This window comes from Ictalurus punctatus, chromosome 4 (assembly GCF_001660625.3).
Source record: "Ictalurus punctatus breed USDA103 chromosome 4, Coco_2.0, whole genome shotgun sequence".
Lineage (NCBI taxonomy): Eukaryota > Metazoa > Chordata > Actinopteri > Siluriformes > Ictaluridae > Ictalurus > Ictalurus punctatus.
The window spans coordinates 32326121-32348052 of NC_071284.1; the positions used below are offsets into that span (position 1 = coordinate 32326121).

Sequence of the window (21932 nt, forward strand, 5' to 3'; positions counted from 1 at the left end):
GAATACCAAATACAGCAATCAATGGGCAAGGTTTTAAATCTACCCTGAGGATAGTGGACATTATGTTAAAAAAAAAAAAAAAAAAAAAAAAAAAAAAAACCATGGAGATCAGGGCAGAAGAAAAACATATGGCCAAGATGACAGGGAGAGCCATGGCATTTATCACACTTGTCCTCTACGTTCGGATATATTGCAGAAAGTCTCGACTTGGACAGATGGACACTGTGTAAAACTTTGAACTGGATAAGTCCAAGACAAGCACAAGAAGTGGTAGACTGTACCCTCCCTATAGCATGTTCCCAACACTCCTCACTTATCTGTACTCCTAACTCCATTTGCCACGCATTCCTAATTTTGGTGCTTGCCTCACTACCTAGTGCCAGAATAAAATCATAAATCCTAGAAATCATTCCTCTCTGATGTTGATTGTTTGAAAACAAGCTTTCCCATGCCTGTTCAGGAGGCGCAGAGGGGAAATCAGAAAAAAAAAAACATCTAGAAACGAAACTCCAAATTTGAAAATAACGTAAGTGATGCGTCACGGGGAGGAGGGGGAGGGGGTATGGGGGCATAAGTAGATAACAGATTGACAAAGCTATCAAAGACACCATCGACATACAGATTTCTAACTTGTTTAATGCCCTTGTCATACCACACTGAAAATGTGGAGTCCAAACACAATGAAGGAAATAGATGGATGTTGTCTAAAGAACCCAAAGAGGATGCACCTACAAATTTAAAGCGCCATCCAAATTGATGCCAACTCTTAAGTGTGTTGAGGACAACTTGATTATCAGTATATAGGGAGAGTTTTGTAGGTAGATAGGAATAAAGTAAAGCAGATAAAGAGGATTCCCTACAAGAAGATAGTTCCAATTTACACCAAGAAGATTCAGGAGATTTAACCCGGTAGCAAAGTTTATGGATGTGCGCAGCCCAGTAATAGAATTGAAAATTGGGTAATGTAAGTCCTCCACAAAGTCTACATTCCTGCAATAAAGATTTACAAACCCTTGGTGGCTTCCCACCCCAAATAAAAGTACTAATTATATTATCCAATGTATCAAAGAATGATTTTGGCAGAAAAAGAGGAACTTGCTGGAACAAGAAAAGAAACTTCGGTAATATATTCATTTTGACGACATTGATCCTGCCAATTAGAGAAAGGGGGAAGTTACCCCAACTCTGAATGTTGGATTTAACCTTTGAGATAAGGGGAGTGAAATTTGCTGATAAAAGATTAGATAAAGAACGTGTCATGTTGATACCTAGGTATTTAAACCCTGACTGACTAAATCGAAAAGGTAGATCTGACTGTTAGAGAGAAAATGCTGCAGTATTGAAGGGAAAACAGTTGCTTTCGGCCAAATTTAATTTATAACCAGAGACAACACCGAAGGTCTCCAGAACATCCAAGACAGCAGGCATAGAGGCAATAGGATCGGTTACATACAATAACAAATCATCAGCATATAGCGACAATTTGTACTCTACACCGTATTGAACTATTTCTTTAAACAAGGGAGAAGGTCTTAATGCGATAAGTGAGGTCGACTTGGTGACCTCGGACGGGGGCTCCGAGGTTGCCGCTTTGGCCTCGGGCTGGGCCCCCGAGGTTGCTATGTTGAATTCAGGCTGGGGCCCCGAGGTTACCTCATTGACCTCAAGCTGGGGCCCCGAGGTCTCCAGGTTGACCTCGGGCTGGGCCCCCGAGGTCATCTTGTTGACCTCGTGCAGGGGCTCCGAGGTTGCCACGTTGACCTCGGGCTGGGACCCTGAAGTTGCCATGTTGACCTCAGGCTGGGGCTTGGGAGCTGCAGATTCTAGCATGTCCATCCACTTGTAGAAAAGGTGGAATGGCAGGTCAGGCTGGGGCATTCCACTTATTAGGCTTGGGATACGCCAGGCTGCAGAAATATACCTGGCAGTGGCAGAGGAACTCCAGCGGGTAGCTCCCCAATCCCGCTGTCTCTGGTGGGAGTTTGGCGGCGTACCTTTGAGGGAACTGCACGGACAAGAAATGCGGCCAGTAATCCGAGCATTTCCCAACATGGTACTCTCCTGCTACTTCCATGGTAAGTGGGTGCAGTATTCTGTTACGATATGAGACTGGAACAGGAAGTGCAGGATCAACGTCTTTATGTCCAGCTAAAGTCAATCGTACAGGAAATGGGAAACGAGGTCTAAACAAAAACTAGAACTGAGGCATGAAACACGAAACTATAACCAGACATGGGAAAGCTACCTCTTAGCACATTTACCCATTTACCCATTGAAGTAGACATGCCAATCATGTAACTAGGACTATGGCATGAACCAAGAAACTAGACATGGCAATCATTTAACTAGGACTATGGCATGAAACAAGAAACCAGGACAGAACATGGGAACATTACCGCGTCGCACCATTACACCAATCGGCATATAATACTGCGTCATCTGCCGGTGAGAGTGTGACAAATACAAGTAGTGCTACCATACAAGATAAATTACTTGAGTTCCAGACGAAGCAAAGTGCGCAGAGTAAAGGTGTAAGTGCCAGAGTAATTTTTTATTATTTTTTTTTAAACCTGACATCTTCTGCTATTGTAGTCCATCTGTCTCAAGGTTCAATGTGTTGTGCACTCTGAGATGCTTGAACCAGTTTGGCCATTCGCTGTTGACCTCTCCATTGATCCAGCACTCACTGGATGTTTTTTTTTTATTGCACCATTCTGAGTAAACTCTAGAAAATGCTGTGCATGAAAATCTCTCAGCAGTTCTAGAAATACCCAACTCTCCAAAATGTCCAAAATAATGCATTACCCTTAAAAACTAGTCAATTTATAAATTTATTTGCATGTCTAGCCTATCTTCAGTTGGCTTTTGTCAGTTGCAATGGAAAACAAACAAACAAACAAACAAACAAACAAATAAATAAATAAACGTGTTTTTATTATTATATGAAATATAGAAAGAAGCATAAACCTATATCAGCATGTATTTAATGATGACAGCATGAGTATACTGAATTAGGCAATATAAGAAATATCCATGACAACAAAGGGTTAAGAAAAAGATTGAAAAATTAGGAAGGTCATATTCCACATAAGACAACTAAACTGGTAGTAAGGCATTCTGCACGTGACCTGACAGAAGGTTCTCCTTAGCGCATCATTTACACAATGGCATTGGAAAATTAAGAAGGGTCACATTATTATTATTATTATTATTATTATTATTATTATTATTATTATTATTATTATTGTTATGAAGTTCAGATTATTCTACATGAGAAACCCCCCCAAAAAAATAAATAAATAAAAATAAATAAATAAATAAAAATAGCTAATGTGCCAAACATACAGAGATAAAGGCCCATTTATTTTAGAAGAGAAATGCCACGCCTTCTTTGGCTGTGACCCACATGTATAACTTTACCATGGAGGATTTACATTTTCTTCTATATAAATACCACCTATTCTTTCTGTGCAGTTAGCTGAGAGATCAGACCATATATTATAGGTTTTTCTTTTCTCTAAAGCTGGATAGCTAGATGGAGTCAATATTTATTATTTTTCATGTGGCAATGGCCATCATCAATTCATATACTGCACAAGAGACTTGTAGTCTGCGTGGAGAGCCTGTATACCCACAGCTATGGAAGAATGGTGATATATTAGTTGGAGCAATTTTCCCCTTCCATTTTAAATGGGAGATCACAGACTTGTCCTATTTGGTTACGCCACCTGTGAAGTGCACAAGGTAAGCAGTGTAAACTTTAAGTGAAATATTATATTTAATTACTAATAATACCAAATGTAATTATATCAAATATCTTATTCTGTCATTATTGTTAATGTTTTTCTATCTGATTTTGAACTAGTATGGAATTCAGAGCTTTCCAGTACTCGCAGACCTTGATCTATGCAATAGAGGAGATCAACAACAGTTCGTCTTTACTGCCTGGAGTCTCATTGGGCTATAAGATCTTTGATACTTGTGGTTCTGCAGCACAGGGGATCAAAGTAGCAATGACGCTTGTGAATGGAAATGAGAACTCAGCTTCGGATCAGACCTGCACAAAGCCAGCTCATGTGCAAGCCATAATAGGAGAGACATATTCATCAGTGTCCATGGCTATAGCAAAGAGTATTGGACCTTTCAGCATCCCCTTAGTAAGAATTGATGCATTTTTTTACTATGTCTATAATTATAATTATTTACTAAATGATTATGATAATTATTCTAAAGGTGAGATGATGTTAAGGCATTTTATAGCTCATTTATAACTTATGATGTTATGTCACAGTATGAAAAATACTGACTGACTGTTATTCCTGATATAAGTATTTAAATCTAATTTTAGATAAGTTACTATTCTACCTGTGAGTGTCTGAGTGATAAAAGGAAATATCCCTCATTCCTGCGCACTATTCCCAGTGATTATTACCAGACCATAGCACTTGCAGAGATGGTCAAAAACTTTGGCTGGACCTGGGTGGGAGCAATAATAAGAGATGATGACTATGGTAACAGTGGAATGGCTGCATTTATTAAAATTGCAGAACAACTGGGTATATGTGTAGAATATTCCCTTCCATTTTTTAGAACATACTCAAAAGAAAGAGTCTTGAGAATTGTTGAGCAAATTAAAAGCGCTACTTCTCGAGTGATAGTGGGATTTGTCACTCCCCGGGAATTTGAGATTTTACTTCAAGTATTTGCTGAACACAACATCACTGGATATCAGTGGGTGGGAACCGAGGGATGGATTGCTGATCCAGTAGCAGCCACATTGGATAAGTACAATATATTGCAAGGAGCCATAGGGCTAGCTATTCCCAAAACAACTGTAACAGGCCTGAAGGATTTCATTCTAGATGTAAAACCACTGAAATCAGTAGGCAGTGCCATTTTTACAAAATTCTGGGAGGCTTTGTTTACCTGTACATATAGAGGACAGAATAATTCAGTGGGCATGCCAATCTGCACAGGTGAAGAGAAACTGTCTGAAGTGAAAAACACCTTCACTGACATGTCCATGATGCCCATTTTCAATAATGTATATAAAGGAGTTTATGCCATTGCTCATACACTCCATGAACTTCTTGGCTGCAAACAAACATGTCCTACAAAGACGCAGCCTGATCCTTTCACAGTAAGTTAACAGTATTTTTAAGGGATTGGTATTTTTAACTTTGATATACCAAGCTGCACTCATTTAAACAAGCAGGCAAAAATGCCCATAACTTTACTTTATTCAATCAGTTTCTAGAACACCTGAAAAAAGTGTGTTTTAAGACAAAAGATGGCGAAGATGTTTACTTTGATGAAAATGGTGATCCTCCTGCAAAATATGAAATAATAAACTGGCAAAAAATTAAAGAAAGTCAGTATGAATTTGTTACAGTTGGACTTTATGACTCCTCAGTTCCTGGTAAGAATCGATTAGCAGTAAATATGGCCTCAATTGTCTGGGCACAAAATACAAATCAAGTGAGTATAAGGAAGAAAATTCAAATTGGTGTCAATGGAATTAATTATCGCAGAATGACTTCATAATATAGATCATATTTTAGGTCAAGTAATCACATTTTCTACTTAAACAAGGTGCCAAAATCTGTATGTAGTGAGAGTTGCCCACCTGGAACAAGGAAAGCTGTGCAGAAAGGAAAGCCCATCTGCTGTTTCGACTGCATACCATGTGCTGCTGGAGAGATCAGTAATATGTCAGGTCTGGAATATTCCTAAAGAAGAAAAATATTATATAACAAATGCTACTTTTACTGATAATAATAATAATGATAATAATAATAATAATAATAATAATAATAATAATAATAATAATAATAGTGTATTATTGTTGCTATTATTATTATTATTATTATTATTATCATTATTATTATTATTATTATTATTATTATTATTATTATTATTATTATTATTGTTGTTGTTGTTGTTATAATTATTTGTCTGTAACATTCTACAAAAGTAGTATGACAATTATGTCAACTTGTCAATTAAAGAGATGACTGTGGTAATGGCAAGAATTTGCAGTCCTATTTCTTACGTATTAAATTAATTATTTCTTGTATTTATTAAATGTTTAACTTGTTTTGTGTTTTTTTTTTTTTTTCTCTCACTCTATAACAGATTCAGTTGAATGTGAACGGTGCCAGCAAGATTACTGGTCAAATGCAGACAAGAATAAATGTGTAAAGAAGGAAGTTGAATATTTGTCCTATCAGGAAACAATGGGAATTTTGCTAACAGTGGTTTCTATTGTTGGTTCACTGATGACAATAGTAATAGCATTTATATTTTTAAAATATAAAAACACACCAATAGTAAAAGCCAACAACTCTGAACTGAGCTTCCTGCTGCTTGTCTCGCTGGCTCTGTGTTTCCTTTGTTCACTTACTTTTATTGGTCAGCCCTCTGAGTGGTCCTGTATGGTGCGTCACACAATGTTTGGGATCACCTTCGTCCTTTGCATCTCTTGTGTACTGGGGAAAACCATAGTGGTACTAATGGCTTTCAGAGCTACACTTCCAGGCAGTAATGTAATGAAATGGTTTGGGCCTCCGCAGCAGAGACTCAGTGTACTTTTTTTCACTCTCATACAGGTTCTTATTTGTGTGCTTTGGTTGACAATATCCCCTCCTTTCCCCTTCAAAAATCTAACGCACTATAAGGAAAAGATCATTCTTGAATGCAATTTGGGCTCAAACTTAGGTTTCTGGGCTGTGCTGGGTTACATAGGACTTTTAGCATTTTTATGTTTTATTTTAGCTTTTCTAGCTCGGACGCTTCCAGATAATTTTAATGAAGCTAAATTCATAACATTCAGCATGGTAATGTTCTGTGCAGTTTGGATTGCTTTTATACCTGCTTATGTCAGTTCACCTGGAAAATTTACAGTAGCTGTAGAGATATTTGCTATTTTAGCATCAAGCTTTGGTTTATTATTCTCTATCTTTCTTCCAAAGTGTTACATAATCATGTTGAAGCCAGAGAAAAACACTAAAAAGCAAATCATGGGAAAGGTGCCAGTTCAATAAATTAATAGTGTAAATATTCATGATTAATATATATCCAATATAATCTATATCATCCACTCAACCTCAAAGGTTATATGAAGTAAATTTTCATTTATATATTTTTTATGTAATTTAATAGAAATAAAATGTGCCAATATACCAAAGTTAGCCAGTGTTATGCGTGATATTTTTAATCTTGTGTCTATTTGTTATGTAACGAAACTATAGCGGAAGCAAGTGCAGATCAAGGTCTTTATTCCAAACACAAAGTCAAAAAACAAGAGCAGAGATATGCAGTCTGAAGCATGAAGCGAGATTCAAGGCATGAAACCAAAGCAGGACATGAGAGCAAGACCGCTTAGCATGAAGGTGGCTAACACATACATAATGGACTTAAACGTAGTTAAGCCTGTTTATCATTTAACTAGAACCGAGGCATGAGACATGAATCTAGAACAGGGCATGGAAACACTACCGCTTAGCATCTAGGTAGCTAATACACATATGGAGTCTATCATTTAACTAGAACTGAGGCATGAAACATGAAACTAGAACAGGACATGGAAACACTACCGCGTGGCACCATTAAACATTTACACACTTAATACTGCGCCATCTGCCAGCGAGCTCATGACGCTATTGCTGTTTATACCTTTTAATCAATGAAAATGACAATTGTGATGTTATCCAGGAACTTAACAAATGATTCACAAAGCAGTACATGCAACACAACTCTCAAAAGCCCTGCAAATACATTTTGTTTTGTAAACATCCTTGATTATGCTTATGTATACACAGGTTGTTGTTCATATTTATAAGTAAAAAGTTAAAGGATGTTATATGTGTACATTTAAGGTGGATAAATGAACTGGACGTATAAAAAATAACGAAAGTGTCTGAGTACATATTTCCTCTCACTGTATGTATGAGACTATATTATATATGTAGGTTGTACAGGGAAAACAGTTATGATCTCTACAGATTCTTCTACTGAAGGAAGATTTTAACTACTTTAACTAATGTGAAAAAGGAAATAAAAAAGCATATTATTTTTTTTAACACAACACTTGAAAGAAAAACATGAGACACAAGAAATCACCAACTTAAACACCCATAACCCAGAGGTACAAAGGCTAAATATGACATCTTGGACCAAGAAGATCTACTTCTTTTAGATTAGAAACATGTCACACCTCCCTTGGTTGTGTCACAAATATGCAACTATACCATGGAGAATTTGCATTTTCTTGTATATAAATATCCCAAATTATTTCTGTTCAGTTGGCTGACAGATCAATCCAAAGGCACATTTGTTATATCTTTCTCTCTGAATATCTCTTCACTAACCCTAGAAAGATAGATGGGGTCAATCATTACACTCTTACATATACTAATGGCCATGATCAATTTGTACATTGCCCAAGAAACTACTTGTAGTGTGCTTGGAGAGCCAGACTACCCAAAGCTATGGAAGGATGGTGATATCGTAGTTGGTGGAATTTTCCCCTTCCATAAATGGCAGATTATGGATGCATCCTATTTGGTCAAGCCACCTTCAATAAAGTGTATGAGGTAAGCATAAACAATTGGTGAAATATTATAATAGATTATAATCCACAATAATTGCTAATAATATCAGTACTAATTATATATTACACAGAATAATGTATCTGTATTTCTATCTGATTTTTTAACAAGTCTGGAATTCAGAGCTTTCCAGTATTCACAGTCCCTGATATTTGCAGTAGAGGAGATCAACAACAGTTCATTATTACTGCCCGGAGTCTCACTGGGCTACAAGATCTATGATTCCTGTGGTTCTTCATCACTGGGGGTGAAAGTAGCAATGACACTTGTGAATGGAAATGAGAACTCAGTGCAGATCTGCACAAAGCCAGCACAAGTGCAAGCCATAATAGGAGAGACATATTCATCAGTGTCCATGGCTATATCAAAGAGTATTGGACCTGTAGGCGTGCCCTTAGTAAGAACATATTTATTTTCATGTTAAAATTGTCGCATTTACAATATTATTACAAAGGTGAGAAGATATGAAGCCATTTTATATTTCATTTATAACTAATAATGTTATGTGACTATGAAAAATACTGACTGACTATTATGCCTAATACAATCTTTAATACTTTCTGTTTTACGTATGAATGTCTTACTTCTGATGTCATGTGACTGAACTTAATGCTGGAGATGCCTTTGTGAATTTGATTTTAGATCAGTTACTTTGCAACCTGTGAGTGTCTGAGTGACAAGAGAAAATATCCCTCATTTCTGCGCACTATTCCCAGTGATTATTACCAGACCTTAGCACTTGCAGAGATGGTCAAGCACTTTGGCTGGACCTGGGTGGGAGCAATAAGAAGGGATGATGACTATGGTAACAGTGGAATGGCTGCATTTACTAAAATTGCAGAGCAGCTTGGCATATGCTTAGAATATTCACTTCCATTTTTTTTGTCCTACTCACAAGAAAAAATTTTGAGAATCGTTGAGCAAATTAAAAGTTCCACTTCTCGAGTGATATTGGCATTTGTTACTCGCTGGGACCTGGAGATGTTGCTTCAAGTATTTGCTGAACACAACATCACTGGATATCAGTGGGTGGGAACTGAGGGATGGATCGCTGATCCCCTGGCAGCCACATTGGACAAGTACAATATATTGCAAGGAGCCATAGGGCTAGCTATTCCCAAAACAATGGTAACAGGTCTGAAGGACTTCATTCTAGATGTAAAACCACTGAAATCAGTAGGCAGTGATATTTTTACAGAATTCTGGGAGGCTTTGTTTACCTGTACATATAGAGGGCAGAATAATTCAGTGGGCATGCCAATGTGCACAGGTGAAGAGAAACTGTCTGAAGTGAAAAACACCTTCACTGACATGTCCATGATGCCCATTTTCAATAATGTATATAAAGGAGTTTATGCCATTGCTCATACACTCCATGAACTTCTTGGCTGCAAACAAACATGTCCTACAAGGAAGCAGCCTGATCCTTTCACTGTGAGTTAACAATGTTTGTTAGGCACAGGTTTTTGTACTGTTGGCTTTAAAACTTTGGTATGAATAAGCAGCACCAAATGAAATAACCAGGCAAAATTTTTAACATTGTGAAATACAGATTCTTATTAACCTATGAATTTTATTTCATTCAATCAGTTTCTAGAACACTTGAAAAAAGTGCGTTTCAAGACAAAAGAAGGTGAAGATGTTTATTTTGATAAAAATGGTGACCCTCCAGCAAAATATGAAATAATAAATTGGCAAAAAAATAAGGAACACCAATATGAATTTGTCACTGTTGGATTTTATGACTCCTCTGTTCCTGCTCAGGATCGATTAGCAGTAAATATGGCATTGATCACGTGGGCACGAAATACAAATCAAGTGAGTACAATAATGAAAATGCAACTTGATCTCAATGAAATGAATTAACACAGAATAACTTTATAATGTGGATCGTATTATCTTTCAAGTAAACACATTTTCTACTTAAACAAGGTGCCAAAATCTGTATGCAGTGAAAGCTGCCTCCCTGGAACAAGGAAAGCTGCGCAGAAAGGAAAGCCTATTTGCTGTTTTGACTGCATACAATGTGCTGCTGGGGAGATCAGTAACATGTCAGGTACAGAATACTTCTAAAGAAGAAAAATAATAGATTACAACTATTACTTACAATAATAATAATAATAATAATAATAATAATAATAATAATAATAATAATAATAATAATAATAATAATAATAATTAGTTGTAGTATATTACTGTTAGTAAAATTCTACTACAAAAAAAAAAAAAAACAGAAAAAAAACAACAAAACATTTTGCCAATTATGTCAACCTGGATTAAATGCAGAAGTTTAAGGAGACAGTCCTAGCAATAGCAAGGAACTGCTTTGATTAGTCTGACACATATTAAATTTTGCTTCTTATTTTTTCTATATATCAAACTTTTTAACTTGTTCTGCATTCATTTTGTCTTTCACTCTATGACAGATTCCACTGAATGTGAACAGTGCCAGCAAGATTATTGGTCAAATGCTGATAAGAATAAATGTGTAATGAAGGAAGTTGAATATTTGTCCTACAAGGACACTATGGGAATGTTGCTAACAGTGGTTTCTGTTGTTGGTTCTTTTATGACAATAGTAATAGCAATCATATTCTTTAAATATAAAAATACACCAATTGTCAAAGCCAACAACGCTGAACTGAGCTTCCTGCTGCTCTTCTCTCTGACTCTGTGTTTCCTCTGTTCACTTACTTTCATTGGACAGCCCTCTGAGTGGTCTTGTATGCTGCGTCACACAGTGTTTGGGATCACCTTCGTCCTTTGCATCTCCTGTGTTCTGGGGAAAACAGTAGTGGTGTTAATGGCTTTCAGAGCTACACGTCCAGGCAGCAATGTAATGAAATGGTTTGGACTTCCACAGCAGAGACTAAGTGTTCTTGTCTTCACTCTCATACAGGTCCTCATTTGTGTGCTTTGGTTGACAATATCCCCTCCTTTCCCCTTCAAAAATCTAAACCACTATAAGGAAAAGATCATTCTTGAATGCAGTTTGGGCTCAAACTTAGGTTTCTGGGCTGTGTTGGGCTACATAGGAATTTTAGCAGTATTGTGTTTCATTTTAGCTTTTCTGGCTAGGAAACTTCCAGATAATTTTAATGAAGCCAAATTCATCACCTTCAGCATGCTAATGTTCTGTGCAGTATGGATCACTTTTATTCCAGCTTATGTCAGCTCTCCTGGAAAATTCACTGTAGCTGTGGAGATATTTGCTATTTTAGCATCAAGCTTTGGTTTACTATTCTGTATCTTTCTTCCGAAGTGTTACATAATAATTTTAAAGCCAGAGAAAAACACTAAAAAACAAATAATGGGAAAAGGTTTATAAGAGAATAGTTTAAATATCCAGAATCAACATAAATCAATATATTCCTCATAGTCCATTGAATCTCAAATTTAACTCATGAGATCATTTATTAATTTAGATTTTACATGATTTAATAGAAATAAAAAACAGGACGATACAGCAGTGACGACCAATATTAAGAGTGATATTCATTTGTGTCCGTTGCTGTTATAACCCAATGGAAATGGTATGTAGGTACACATCAAATGATCAGTAAAGCAGGAAATGTATGAAAACACTCATATCATGGTACAAAAGGACTGGAGATTTGTGGCTTGCAAATTTAGTGGCTGTATTAATATATTTACATGAGCAACAACTTAGTTGCATTCAGTCATATCCTAGTTACCAAATATTCAATGCTGACACAGTTCAAGTTTTTACATGCACTCTCTCACAGTTGTCCATACTTATTTTTTTACATACACCATATCTTTTTTTAATAGCAGACAACAGTACACACATTTACACTCCTGGACAAAAAAAATGTGCCACACCCAAAATGGCAAAATATTAAGCTTTTTCATTAAGGTCTTAACAACAAATCATTGGTCAGGTTTCCGGTCCTGATGTACTGGGGTCTCCCAGTCAAAAAGTCCAGAATCCAGCTGCAGAGGGAGGTGTTCTAACCCAGCAGACTCAGCTTTGTTTTCACGTTCTATGGGATGATTATGCTGAATGCTGAACTGAAGTCTCTGAACAGCATCCTTTTTGTCCAGATGGGCCAGATAAAGATGGCTTATATTGTCTTTGCAGCGGAAAATTGCATGTAACCATGTGTCCCCCAGACATGATCGAGAACTTGCACATGCCTTGGTGGAAGAGTGGCGGAACATCTCACAGTTAGAACTGACCAATCTGGTGCAGTCCATGAGGATGAGATGCACAGTAGTACTTAAAGCAGCTGGAGGCCACCAGATACTCACTGATACTTTTAATATTGACCCTCCCTTTGTTCAGGGCCTCATTATTCCATTTCTGTTCATCAAACTTCTGTGAAACTTATTCAGTTTACATCTCAGTTGTTGAATGCTTTTATGTTAATACAATTATTTACACATGTTAAGAAATTTGCTGGAAATAAAATCAGTTGTATGTGAGAGGATATTTATTTTTTATAGCAATATTATAAAGGCCCACTTCTTTCAGATTACAAATGTCACGCCTTCTTTTTCTGTGACCCACATGTTTGACTTTACTGTGGAGAATTTGCATGTCCTTCTACATAAATACCGTAGATTATTCATTTTCACTGAGATGAGAAATCTCTTTCTCTCAACAACACTTCTCTAAAGCTTCTAGAGGTGCATATATATATGGAGTCAATCTTTATTCTCCTGCATTTAGCAATAGCCATCATCAGTTCCTCCACTGCCCAAGACACTACTTGTAGCCTGCTCGGAGAACCTGCATACCCACAACTATGGAAGGACGGTGATTTCATAGTGGGAGGAATTTTCCCCTTCCATAAAAAATGGGAAATCATTGACTCTTCCTATTCAGTCATACCTGCAATAAAATGCATGAGGTAAGCAACATAAACATTAACTGAAAAACATAGCCTACAATTGCCAATAATATTAGTAGTAGTTTTCTCATATACAGAATATTGTATGTGAATGTGTATTTTTGTATTTGTATTTTAATTTTTAACAAGTGTGGAATTCAGAGCCTTCCAGTATTCACAGACATTGATCTTTGCAATAAAGGAGATCAACAACAGCTCTTCTTTACTACCCGGAGTCACCCTGGGCTTTAAAATATTTGATACATGTAATTCTGCAGCACTGGGGGTGAAAGGAGCAATGACACTTTTGAATGGAAATGAGAATTCCGTTTCAGATCAGATCTGCACAAAACCAGCCCAGGTACAAGCCATAATAGGAGAGACATATTCATCAGTGTCCATGGCTATTGCAAAGAGTATTGGACCTTTCAGCGTGCCCTTAGTAAGAATGTATTTACTTACTTATACTTTTTATAATAAAATTATATCACCAAAATATTTACAGCATTCTTATTAAAGGTATATTATAGCTCATTTATAGCTAATAATGTTATGTGACAGTAGAAAAATATTGATATAAGTATGTGAATCTAATTTTAGATCAGTTACTATTCTACATGTGAGTGTCTGAGTGATAAAAGGAAATATCCCTCATTTCTGCGTACTATTCCCAGTGATTATCACCAGACCTTAGCACTTGCAGAGATGGTCAAGCACTTTGGCTGGACCTGGGTGGGAGCAATAAGAAGAGATGATGACTATGGAAATAATGGGATGGCCGCATTTACTAAAATTGCAGAGGAGCTGGGCATATGCTTGGAATATTCCCTTCCATTTTTTAGAACCTACTCACAAGAAAGAGTGTTGAGAATCGTTGAGCAAATTAAAAGTTCAACTTCTCGAGTGATAGTGGGATTTGTTACTCCCTGGGACCTGGAGATTTTACTCCAAGTATTTTCTGAGCACAACATCACGGGATACCAGTGGGTGGGAAGTGAGGGATGGATCGCTGATCTAATAGCAGCTGCATTGGACAAGTACAATATATTGCAAGGAGCCATAGGGCTAGCTATTCCCAAAACAACCGTAACAGGTTTGAAGGACTTCATTCTAGATATAAAACCATTGAAAGCTGTTGGAAGTGACATTTTTACAAAATTTTGGGAAGCTCTGTTTACTTGTACACATACAGTGCAGAATAACTCAAATAACATACCAGTCTGCACAGGAGAAGAGAAAATCTCTGCGGTGACAAACACATTCACTGATATGTCCTTGATGCCTATTTTCAGTAATGTGTATAAAGGAGTATATGCCATTGCCCATACACTGCATGGACTTCTTGGCTGCAAGCAAACATGTCCTGTAAAGAAGCAGCCCGATCCTATTACAGTGAGTATACAGTATTTTCAAGGCACATTTTTGTACTTTAAAGCTTTGATATACATAAACTATATTAATATAAACACATATAAAATTCAGCATATTTTAAAATGCATTTTTTCTTCATTCAGTTAAGTGTTGTTTCAATAGCAATGTTGAAAAGCAGATTAATAGACAGCTTTATATATATTGATATTTAGACACAATAGAATACTGAGTTTTTTCCCCATAAGTTTCTAGAACACCTCAAATTGGTGCGTTTCAAGACCAAAGAAGGTGAAGATGTTTATTTTGATAAAAATGGTGATCCGCCAGCAAGATACGAAATAATCAATTGGCAAAAACGTACTGAACACCAATATGAATTAGTCACAGTTGGACTTTATGACTCCTCTCTGCCTGCTCAGGATCGATTAAAAGTAAATATGGCCTCCATTGTTTGGGCACAAAATACAAATCAAGTGAGTATTTGGAAAAATATGTGACTTGGTCTCATATGTTGTGTATGTTGGGTTTTCATACATTATGTGTATAATGGAGTGGTCTTATGTACTTCCAGTAGTTACTTCAATTCAATAACATTTATTTATTTATTTATTTTTTATTATTGGTCCTTGGTTTATGTATTTTCAGTGACTGGTTTACATATGCTTAAATAATGTTTAATGAAAAGAGCATTTAACATAATATTTAACAAAATTAAACTTTTGCCTTGGTCATAGGTGCCAAAGTCCATATGTAGCGAGAGGTGCCCCCCTGGCACAAGAAAGGCTGTTCAGAAAGGAAAGCCCATCTGCTGTTTCGATTGCATACCATGTGCTGACGGAGAGATCAGTAATATGTCAGGTACAAAAAGCGGCTGACATATACATATACACACCATACATATTAATATACTAATAATACAGTCAACACTTCTTGCAATGGCAACAAATTACACTTACTAACTAACAATATTTTTTGTTAGTGTTATGTATTTCTTATTCTTTTTTATTCTCTCTCTCTCTCTCTCTCTCTCTCTCTCTCTCTCTCTCTCTCTCTCTCTCTCTCTCTCTCTGATAGATTCTATTAAATGTGAACAATGCCAGCAAGATTACTGGTCAAATCCAGACAAAGATAAATGTGTAAAGAAGGAAATTGAATATTTGTCATATGAAGAAACTATGGGGATTTTGTTAACAGCAGTGTCTATTACTGGTGCAGTTATGACAATGTTAATAGGAATCATATTCTTTAGATATAAAAATACCCCAATAGTCAAAGCAAACAACTCTGAACTGAGCTTCCTGCTGCTCTTTTCTCTGACTCTGTGTTTCCTCTGTTCACTTACTTTCATTGGCCGGCCCTCTGAGTGGTCCTGTATGCTGCGCCACACAGCATTTGGGATCACCTTTGTCCTCTGCATCTCCTGTGTTCTGGGAAAAACTATAGTGGTGTTAATGGCCTTCAGGGCTACACTTCCAGGCAGTAATGTAATGAAATTGTTTGGACCTCCACAACAGAGACTCAGTGTACTTGTCTTCACTCTCATACAGGTACTTATTTGTGTGCTTTGGTTGATGATATCCCCCCCATTCCCTTTCAGAAATCTATTGCACTATAAGGAAAAGATCATTCTTGAATGCAGTTTGGGCTCAACCATAGGTTTCTGGGCTGTGCTGGGTTACATAGGACTTTTAGCACTTTTGTGTTTTATTTTAGCTTTTCTAGCTAGGAAGCTTCCGGATAATTTTAACGAAGCTAAATTCATCACATTCAGCATGCTAATGTTCTGTGCCGTTTGGATTGCTTTTATTCCAGCTTATGTCAGTTCTCCTGGAAAATTCACTGTAGCTGTAGAGATATTTGCCATTTTAGCATCAAGCTTTGGTTTACTATTCTGTATCTTTCTTCCAAAGTGTTACATAATCATCCTGAAGCCAGAGAAAAACACTAAAAAGCAAATTATGGGAAAAGTGTCTGTTCAATAAGTTAATAATATAAATATGCATAATTAATATGGACCCATTTAAAGCATATAGTTTCCTGAACCTCAAACCTTAAGCATTAAACAATTTATTCATATTTTATAATTTCTTTAAATAAAAAATAATGGGGTAATTGGAAAAGTAAATAAATTAGAAAATAAAGCAATGTTAGAAATTGATGAGTTTACCCATGATATTATTCATGTTGTGTCCATACTGTGTGCTCTTAAACATTTCATTCACAGGAGATGGAAACGGTGATGGTGTGTACATAGTAGAGCAACAAAGAAAACCTAATAAAACAATTGAATAATGATATAATAGGAGTGAAAATTTTCGTCTTGTAATTTTAGGTGTTTGTATCAATACATTTGCATGAGCCACATATTAGTTGCATTCAGTAGTAGCTAAAGATTATCAGACTGATGCAGCATACTAACTCTCAGCTCAAACAGTAGTACAGTTCCAAAGAATAATATACTTGAACCTTACATATATATTTATTCATTTAGTACACACTTTTATCCAAAGTGACTTACAAATGAGAAAATACAAGCAAAGCGATATATCATGCAGAGAACAATACAAGTAGTGCTACCATACAAGATCCATTAATTGAGTTCCAGACGAAGCAAAGTGTGCAGAGTATAGGTGTACTGTACATGCCAGAGTAATTTATTTATTTATTTATTTATTTATTTATTTATTTATTTATTTATTTATTTTTTAAACCTGACATCTTCTACTATTGTAGCCCATCCGTTTCAAGGTTCAGTGTGTTGTGCACTCTGCGATGCTTGAACCAGTTTGGCCATTCTCTGTTGACCTCTCCATTGATCAACATGGCATTGGCACACATTGGATGTTTTTTTCTTTATTGCACCATTCTGAGTAAACTCTAGAAAATGCTGTGCATGAAAATCTCTCAGCAGTTATAGAAATACTCAAACTCTCCAAAATCTCCAAAATAATGCATTACCCATTTTTGCCCCATTTACCCTTAGAAACTAGTCACTTTTTTTTTAATTAATTTGCCTGTCTAGCCTATCTTCAGTTGGCTTTTGTCAGTTGCAATGGAAGCAAAACCAAAAATAAATTTTAAAAATTGTTTTTTTTTTTAATTATATGATATATAGAAAGAAGCATAAACCTATATCAGCATGTATTTAATGATGACAGCATAAGTATACTGAATTAGGCAATATAAGAAATATCCATGACAACAAAGGGTTAAAAAAAGATTGAAAAATTAGGAAGGCCATATTCCACATAAGACAACTAAACTGGTAGTAAGGCATTCTGCATGTGACCTGACAGAAGGTTCTCCTTAGCACATCATTTACACAATGGCATTGGAAAATTAAGAAGGGTCACATTATTATTATTATTATTATTATTATTATTATTATTATTATTATTATTATTAGTATTATTATGTTCAGATTATTCAATATGAGAACCCCCCCCCCAAAAAAAATAAAAAAAAATAAAAAATAATAAAATAAAAATAGCTAATGTGCCAAACATACAGAGATAAAGGCCCATTTATTTTAGAAGAGAAATGCCACGCCTTCTTTGGCTGTGACCCACATGTATAACTTTACCATGGAGGATTTACATTTTCTTCTATATAAATACCACCTATTCTTTCTGTGCAGTTAGCTGAGAGATCAGACCATATATTATAGGTTTTTCTTTTCTCTAAAGCTGGGTAGCTAGATGGAGTTAATATTTATTATTTTTCATGTGGCAATGGCCATCATCAATTCATATACTGCACAAGAGACTTGTAGTCTGCGTGGAGAGCCTGCATACCCACAGCTATGGAAGGATGGTGATATATTAGTTGGAGCAATTTTCCCCTTCCATTTTAAATGGGAGATCACAGACTTGTCCTATTTGGTTATGCCATCTGTGAAGTGTGCAAGGTAAGCAGTGTAAACTTTAAGTGAAATATTATAATTAATTACTAATGATACCAACTGTAATTATATCAAATACCTTATTCTGTAAATAATGTTAATGTTTTTCTATCTGATTTTGAACAAGAATGGAATTCAGAGCTTTCCAGTATTCACAGACCTTGATCTATGCAATCGAGGAGATCAACAACAGTTCGTCTTTACTGCCTGGAGTCTCACTGGGCTATAAGATCTTTGATACTTGTGGTTCTGCAGCACAGGGGGTCAAAGTAGCAATGACGCTTGTGAATGGAAATGAAAACTCAGCTTCAGATCAGACCTGCACAAAGCCAGCTCATGTGCAAGCCATAATAGGAGAGACATTTTCATCAGTGTCCATGGCTATAGCAAAGAGTATTGGACCTTTCAGCATCCCCTTAGTAAGAATTGATGCATTTTTTTTACTATGACTATGATTATAATTATTTCCAAAATTATTATGTTAATTATTCTAAAGGTGAGATGATATAAAGACATTTTATAGCTCATTTAATACTCATGATATTATTTCACAGTATGAAACATACTGACTGACTGTTATTCCTGATATAAGTATGTGAATCTAATTTTAGATAAGTTACCATTCTACCTGTGAGTGTCTGAGTGATAAAAGGAAATATCCCTCATTTCTGCGCACAATTCCCAGTGATTATTACCAGACCATAGCACTTGCAGAGTTGGTCAAAAACTTTGGCTGGACCTGGGTGGGAGCAATAAAAAGAGATGATGACTATGGTAACAGTGGAATGGCTGCATTTATTAAAATTGCAGAACAACTGGGTATATGTGTAGAATATTCCCTTCCATTTTTTATAACATATTCAAAAGAAAGAGTCTTGAGAATTGTTGAGCAAATTAAAAGCGGTACTTCTCGAGTGATAGTGGGATTTGTCACTCCCCGGGAATTTGAGATTTTATTTCAAGTATTTGCTGAACACAACATCACTGGATATCAGTGGGTGGGAACTGAGGGATGGATTGCTGATCCAGTAGCAGCCACACTGGATAAGTACAATATATTGCAAGGAGCCATAGGGCTAGCTATTCCCAAAACAACCGTAACAGGTCTGAAGGACTTCATTCTAGATGTAAAACCACTGAAATCAGTAGGCAGTGCCATTTTTACAAAATTCTGGGAGGCTTTGTTTACCTGTACATATAGAGGACAGAATAATTCAGTGGGCATGCCAATGTGTACAGGTGAAGAGAAACTGTCTGAAGTGATAAACACCTTCACTGACATGTCCATGATGCCCATTTTCAATAATGTATATAAAGGAGTTTATGCCATTGCCCATACACTCCATGAACTTCTTGGCTGCAAACAAACATGTCCTACAAAGACGCAGCCTGATCCTTTCACTGTGAGTTAACAGTATTTTTAAGGGATTGGTATTTTTAACTTTGATATACCAACTTGCACTCATTTAAACAAGCAGGCAAAAATGCCCATAACTTTACTTTATTCAATCAGTTTCTAGAACACCTGAAAAAAGTGTGTTTTAAGACAAAAGATGGCGAAGATGTTTACTTTGATGAAAATGGTGATCCTCCTGCAAAATATGAAATAATAAACTGGCAAAAAAGTAAAGAAAGCCAGTATGAATTTGTTACAGTTGGACTTTATGACACCTCAGTTCCTGGTAAGAATCGATTAGCAGTAAATATGGCCTCAATTGTCTGGGCACAAAATACAAATCAAGTGAGTATAAGGAAGAAAATTCAAATTGGTGTCAATGGAATTAATTATCGGAGAATAACTTCATAATATAGATCATATTTTAGGTCAAGTAATCACATTTTCTCCTTAAACAAGGTGCCCAAATCTGTATGTAGTGAGAGTTGCCCACCTGGAACAAGGAAAGCTGTGCAGAAAGGAAAGCCCATCTGCTGTTTCGACTGCATACCATGTGCTGCTGGAGAGATCAGTAATATGTCAGGTCTGGAATATTCCTAAAGAAGAAAACTATTATATAACAAATACTACTTCTACTGATAATAATAATAATAATAATAATAATAATAATAATAATAATAATAATAATAATAATAATAATGTATTATTATTATCATCATTATTATTATTATTATTATTATTATTATTATTATTATTATTTGTCAGTAACATTCTACAAAATGACTGTGGTAATGGCAAGAATTTGCAGTTATATTTCTGACGTATTAAATTAATTATTTCTTCTATATATTAAATGTTTAACTTGTTTTGTGTTTTTTTTTTTCTCTATAACAGATTCAGTTGAATGTGAACGGTGCCAGCAAGATTATTGGTCAAATGCAGACAAGAATAAATGTGTAAAGAAGGAAGTTGAATATTTGTCCTATCAGGAAACAATGGGAATTTTGCTAACAGTGGTTTCTATTGTTGGTTCATTGATGACAATAGTAATAGCATTTATATTTTTAAAATATAAAAATACACCAATAGTAAAAGCCAACAACTCTGAACTGAGCTTCCTGCTGCTATTTTCTCTGACTCTGTGTTTCCTCTGTTCACTTACTTTCATTGGACAGCCCTCTGAGTGGTCCTGTATGCTGCGCCACACAGCATTTGGAATTACCTTTGTCCTCTGCATCTCCTGTGTTCTGGGAAAAACTATAGTGGTGTTAATGGCATTCAGGGCTACACTTCCAGGCAGTAATGTCATGAAATGGTTTGGGCCTCCACAACAGAGACTCAGTGTACTTGTCTTCACTCTCATACAGGTGCTTATTTGTGTGCTTTGGTTGATGATATCCCCCCCATTCCCTTTCAGAAATCTATTGCACTATAAGGAAAAGATCATTCTTGAATGCAGTTTGGGCTCAACCATAGGTTTCTGGGCTGTGCTGGGTTACATAGGACTTTTAGCACTTTTATGTTTTATTTTAGCTTTTCTGGCTAGGAAGCTTCCAGATAATTTTAATGAAGCTAAATTCATCACATTCAGCATGGTAATGTTCTGTGCAGTTTGGATTGCTTTTATACCTGCTTATGTCAGCTCTCCTGGAAAATTCACTGTAGCTGTAGAGATATTTGCTATTTTAGCATCAAGCTTTGGTTTACTATTCTGTATCTTTCTTCCAAAGTGTTACATAATCATCCTGAAGCCAGAGAAAAACACTAAAAAACAAATTATGGGAAAAGTGCCTGTTCAATAA

General features: G+C 36.0%; 4 protein-coding genes across 4 annotated transcripts; all 4 read left to right on the top strand.

Annotated features, from left to right (window-relative positions):
* Positions 1 to 3535: 3535 nt before the first annotated feature.
* Positions 3536 to 7043, top strand: LOC124627829 (extracellular calcium-sensing receptor-like). The gene is made up of 6 exons (XM_053678322.1): positions 3536 to 3744; positions 3866 to 4157; positions 4349 to 5140; positions 5251 to 5478; positions 5593 to 5716; positions 6136 to 7043. Exons 1-6 carry the CDS (start codon positions 3536 to 3538, stop codon positions 7041 to 7043), a joined length of 2553 nt encoding a protein of 850 aa, XP_053534297.1.
* A 1339-nt stretch (positions 7044 to 8382) lies between these two features.
* Positions 8383 to 11937, top strand: LOC124627757 (extracellular calcium-sensing receptor-like). Its single transcript, XM_047154484.2, has 6 exons — positions 8383 to 8594; positions 8721 to 9006; positions 9252 to 10043; positions 10200 to 10427; positions 10542 to 10665; positions 11036 to 11937. Exons 1-6 carry the CDS (start codon positions 8383 to 8385, stop codon positions 11935 to 11937), a joined length of 2544 nt encoding a protein of 847 aa, XP_047010440.2.
* Positions 11938 to 13271: 1334 nt separating this feature from the next.
* LOC124627830 (extracellular calcium-sensing receptor-like) lies at positions 13272 to 16815 on the top strand. Its single transcript, XM_047154578.1, has 6 exons — positions 13272 to 13483; positions 13613 to 13904; positions 14063 to 14854; positions 15079 to 15306; positions 15568 to 15691; positions 15908 to 16815. The coding sequence occupies exons 1-6, from the start codon at positions 13272 to 13274 to the stop codon at positions 16813 to 16815; spliced, it is 2556 nt and encodes an 851-aa protein (XP_047010534.1).
* A 1716-nt stretch (positions 16816 to 18531) lies between these two features.
* Positions 18532 to 21932, top strand: LOC108264107 (extracellular calcium-sensing receptor-like). Its single transcript, XM_017465410.3, has 6 exons — positions 18532 to 18740; positions 18862 to 19153; positions 19346 to 20137; positions 20248 to 20475; positions 20590 to 20713; positions 21025 to 21932. Exons 1-6 carry the CDS (start codon positions 18532 to 18534, stop codon positions 21930 to 21932), a joined length of 2553 nt encoding a protein of 850 aa, XP_017320899.3.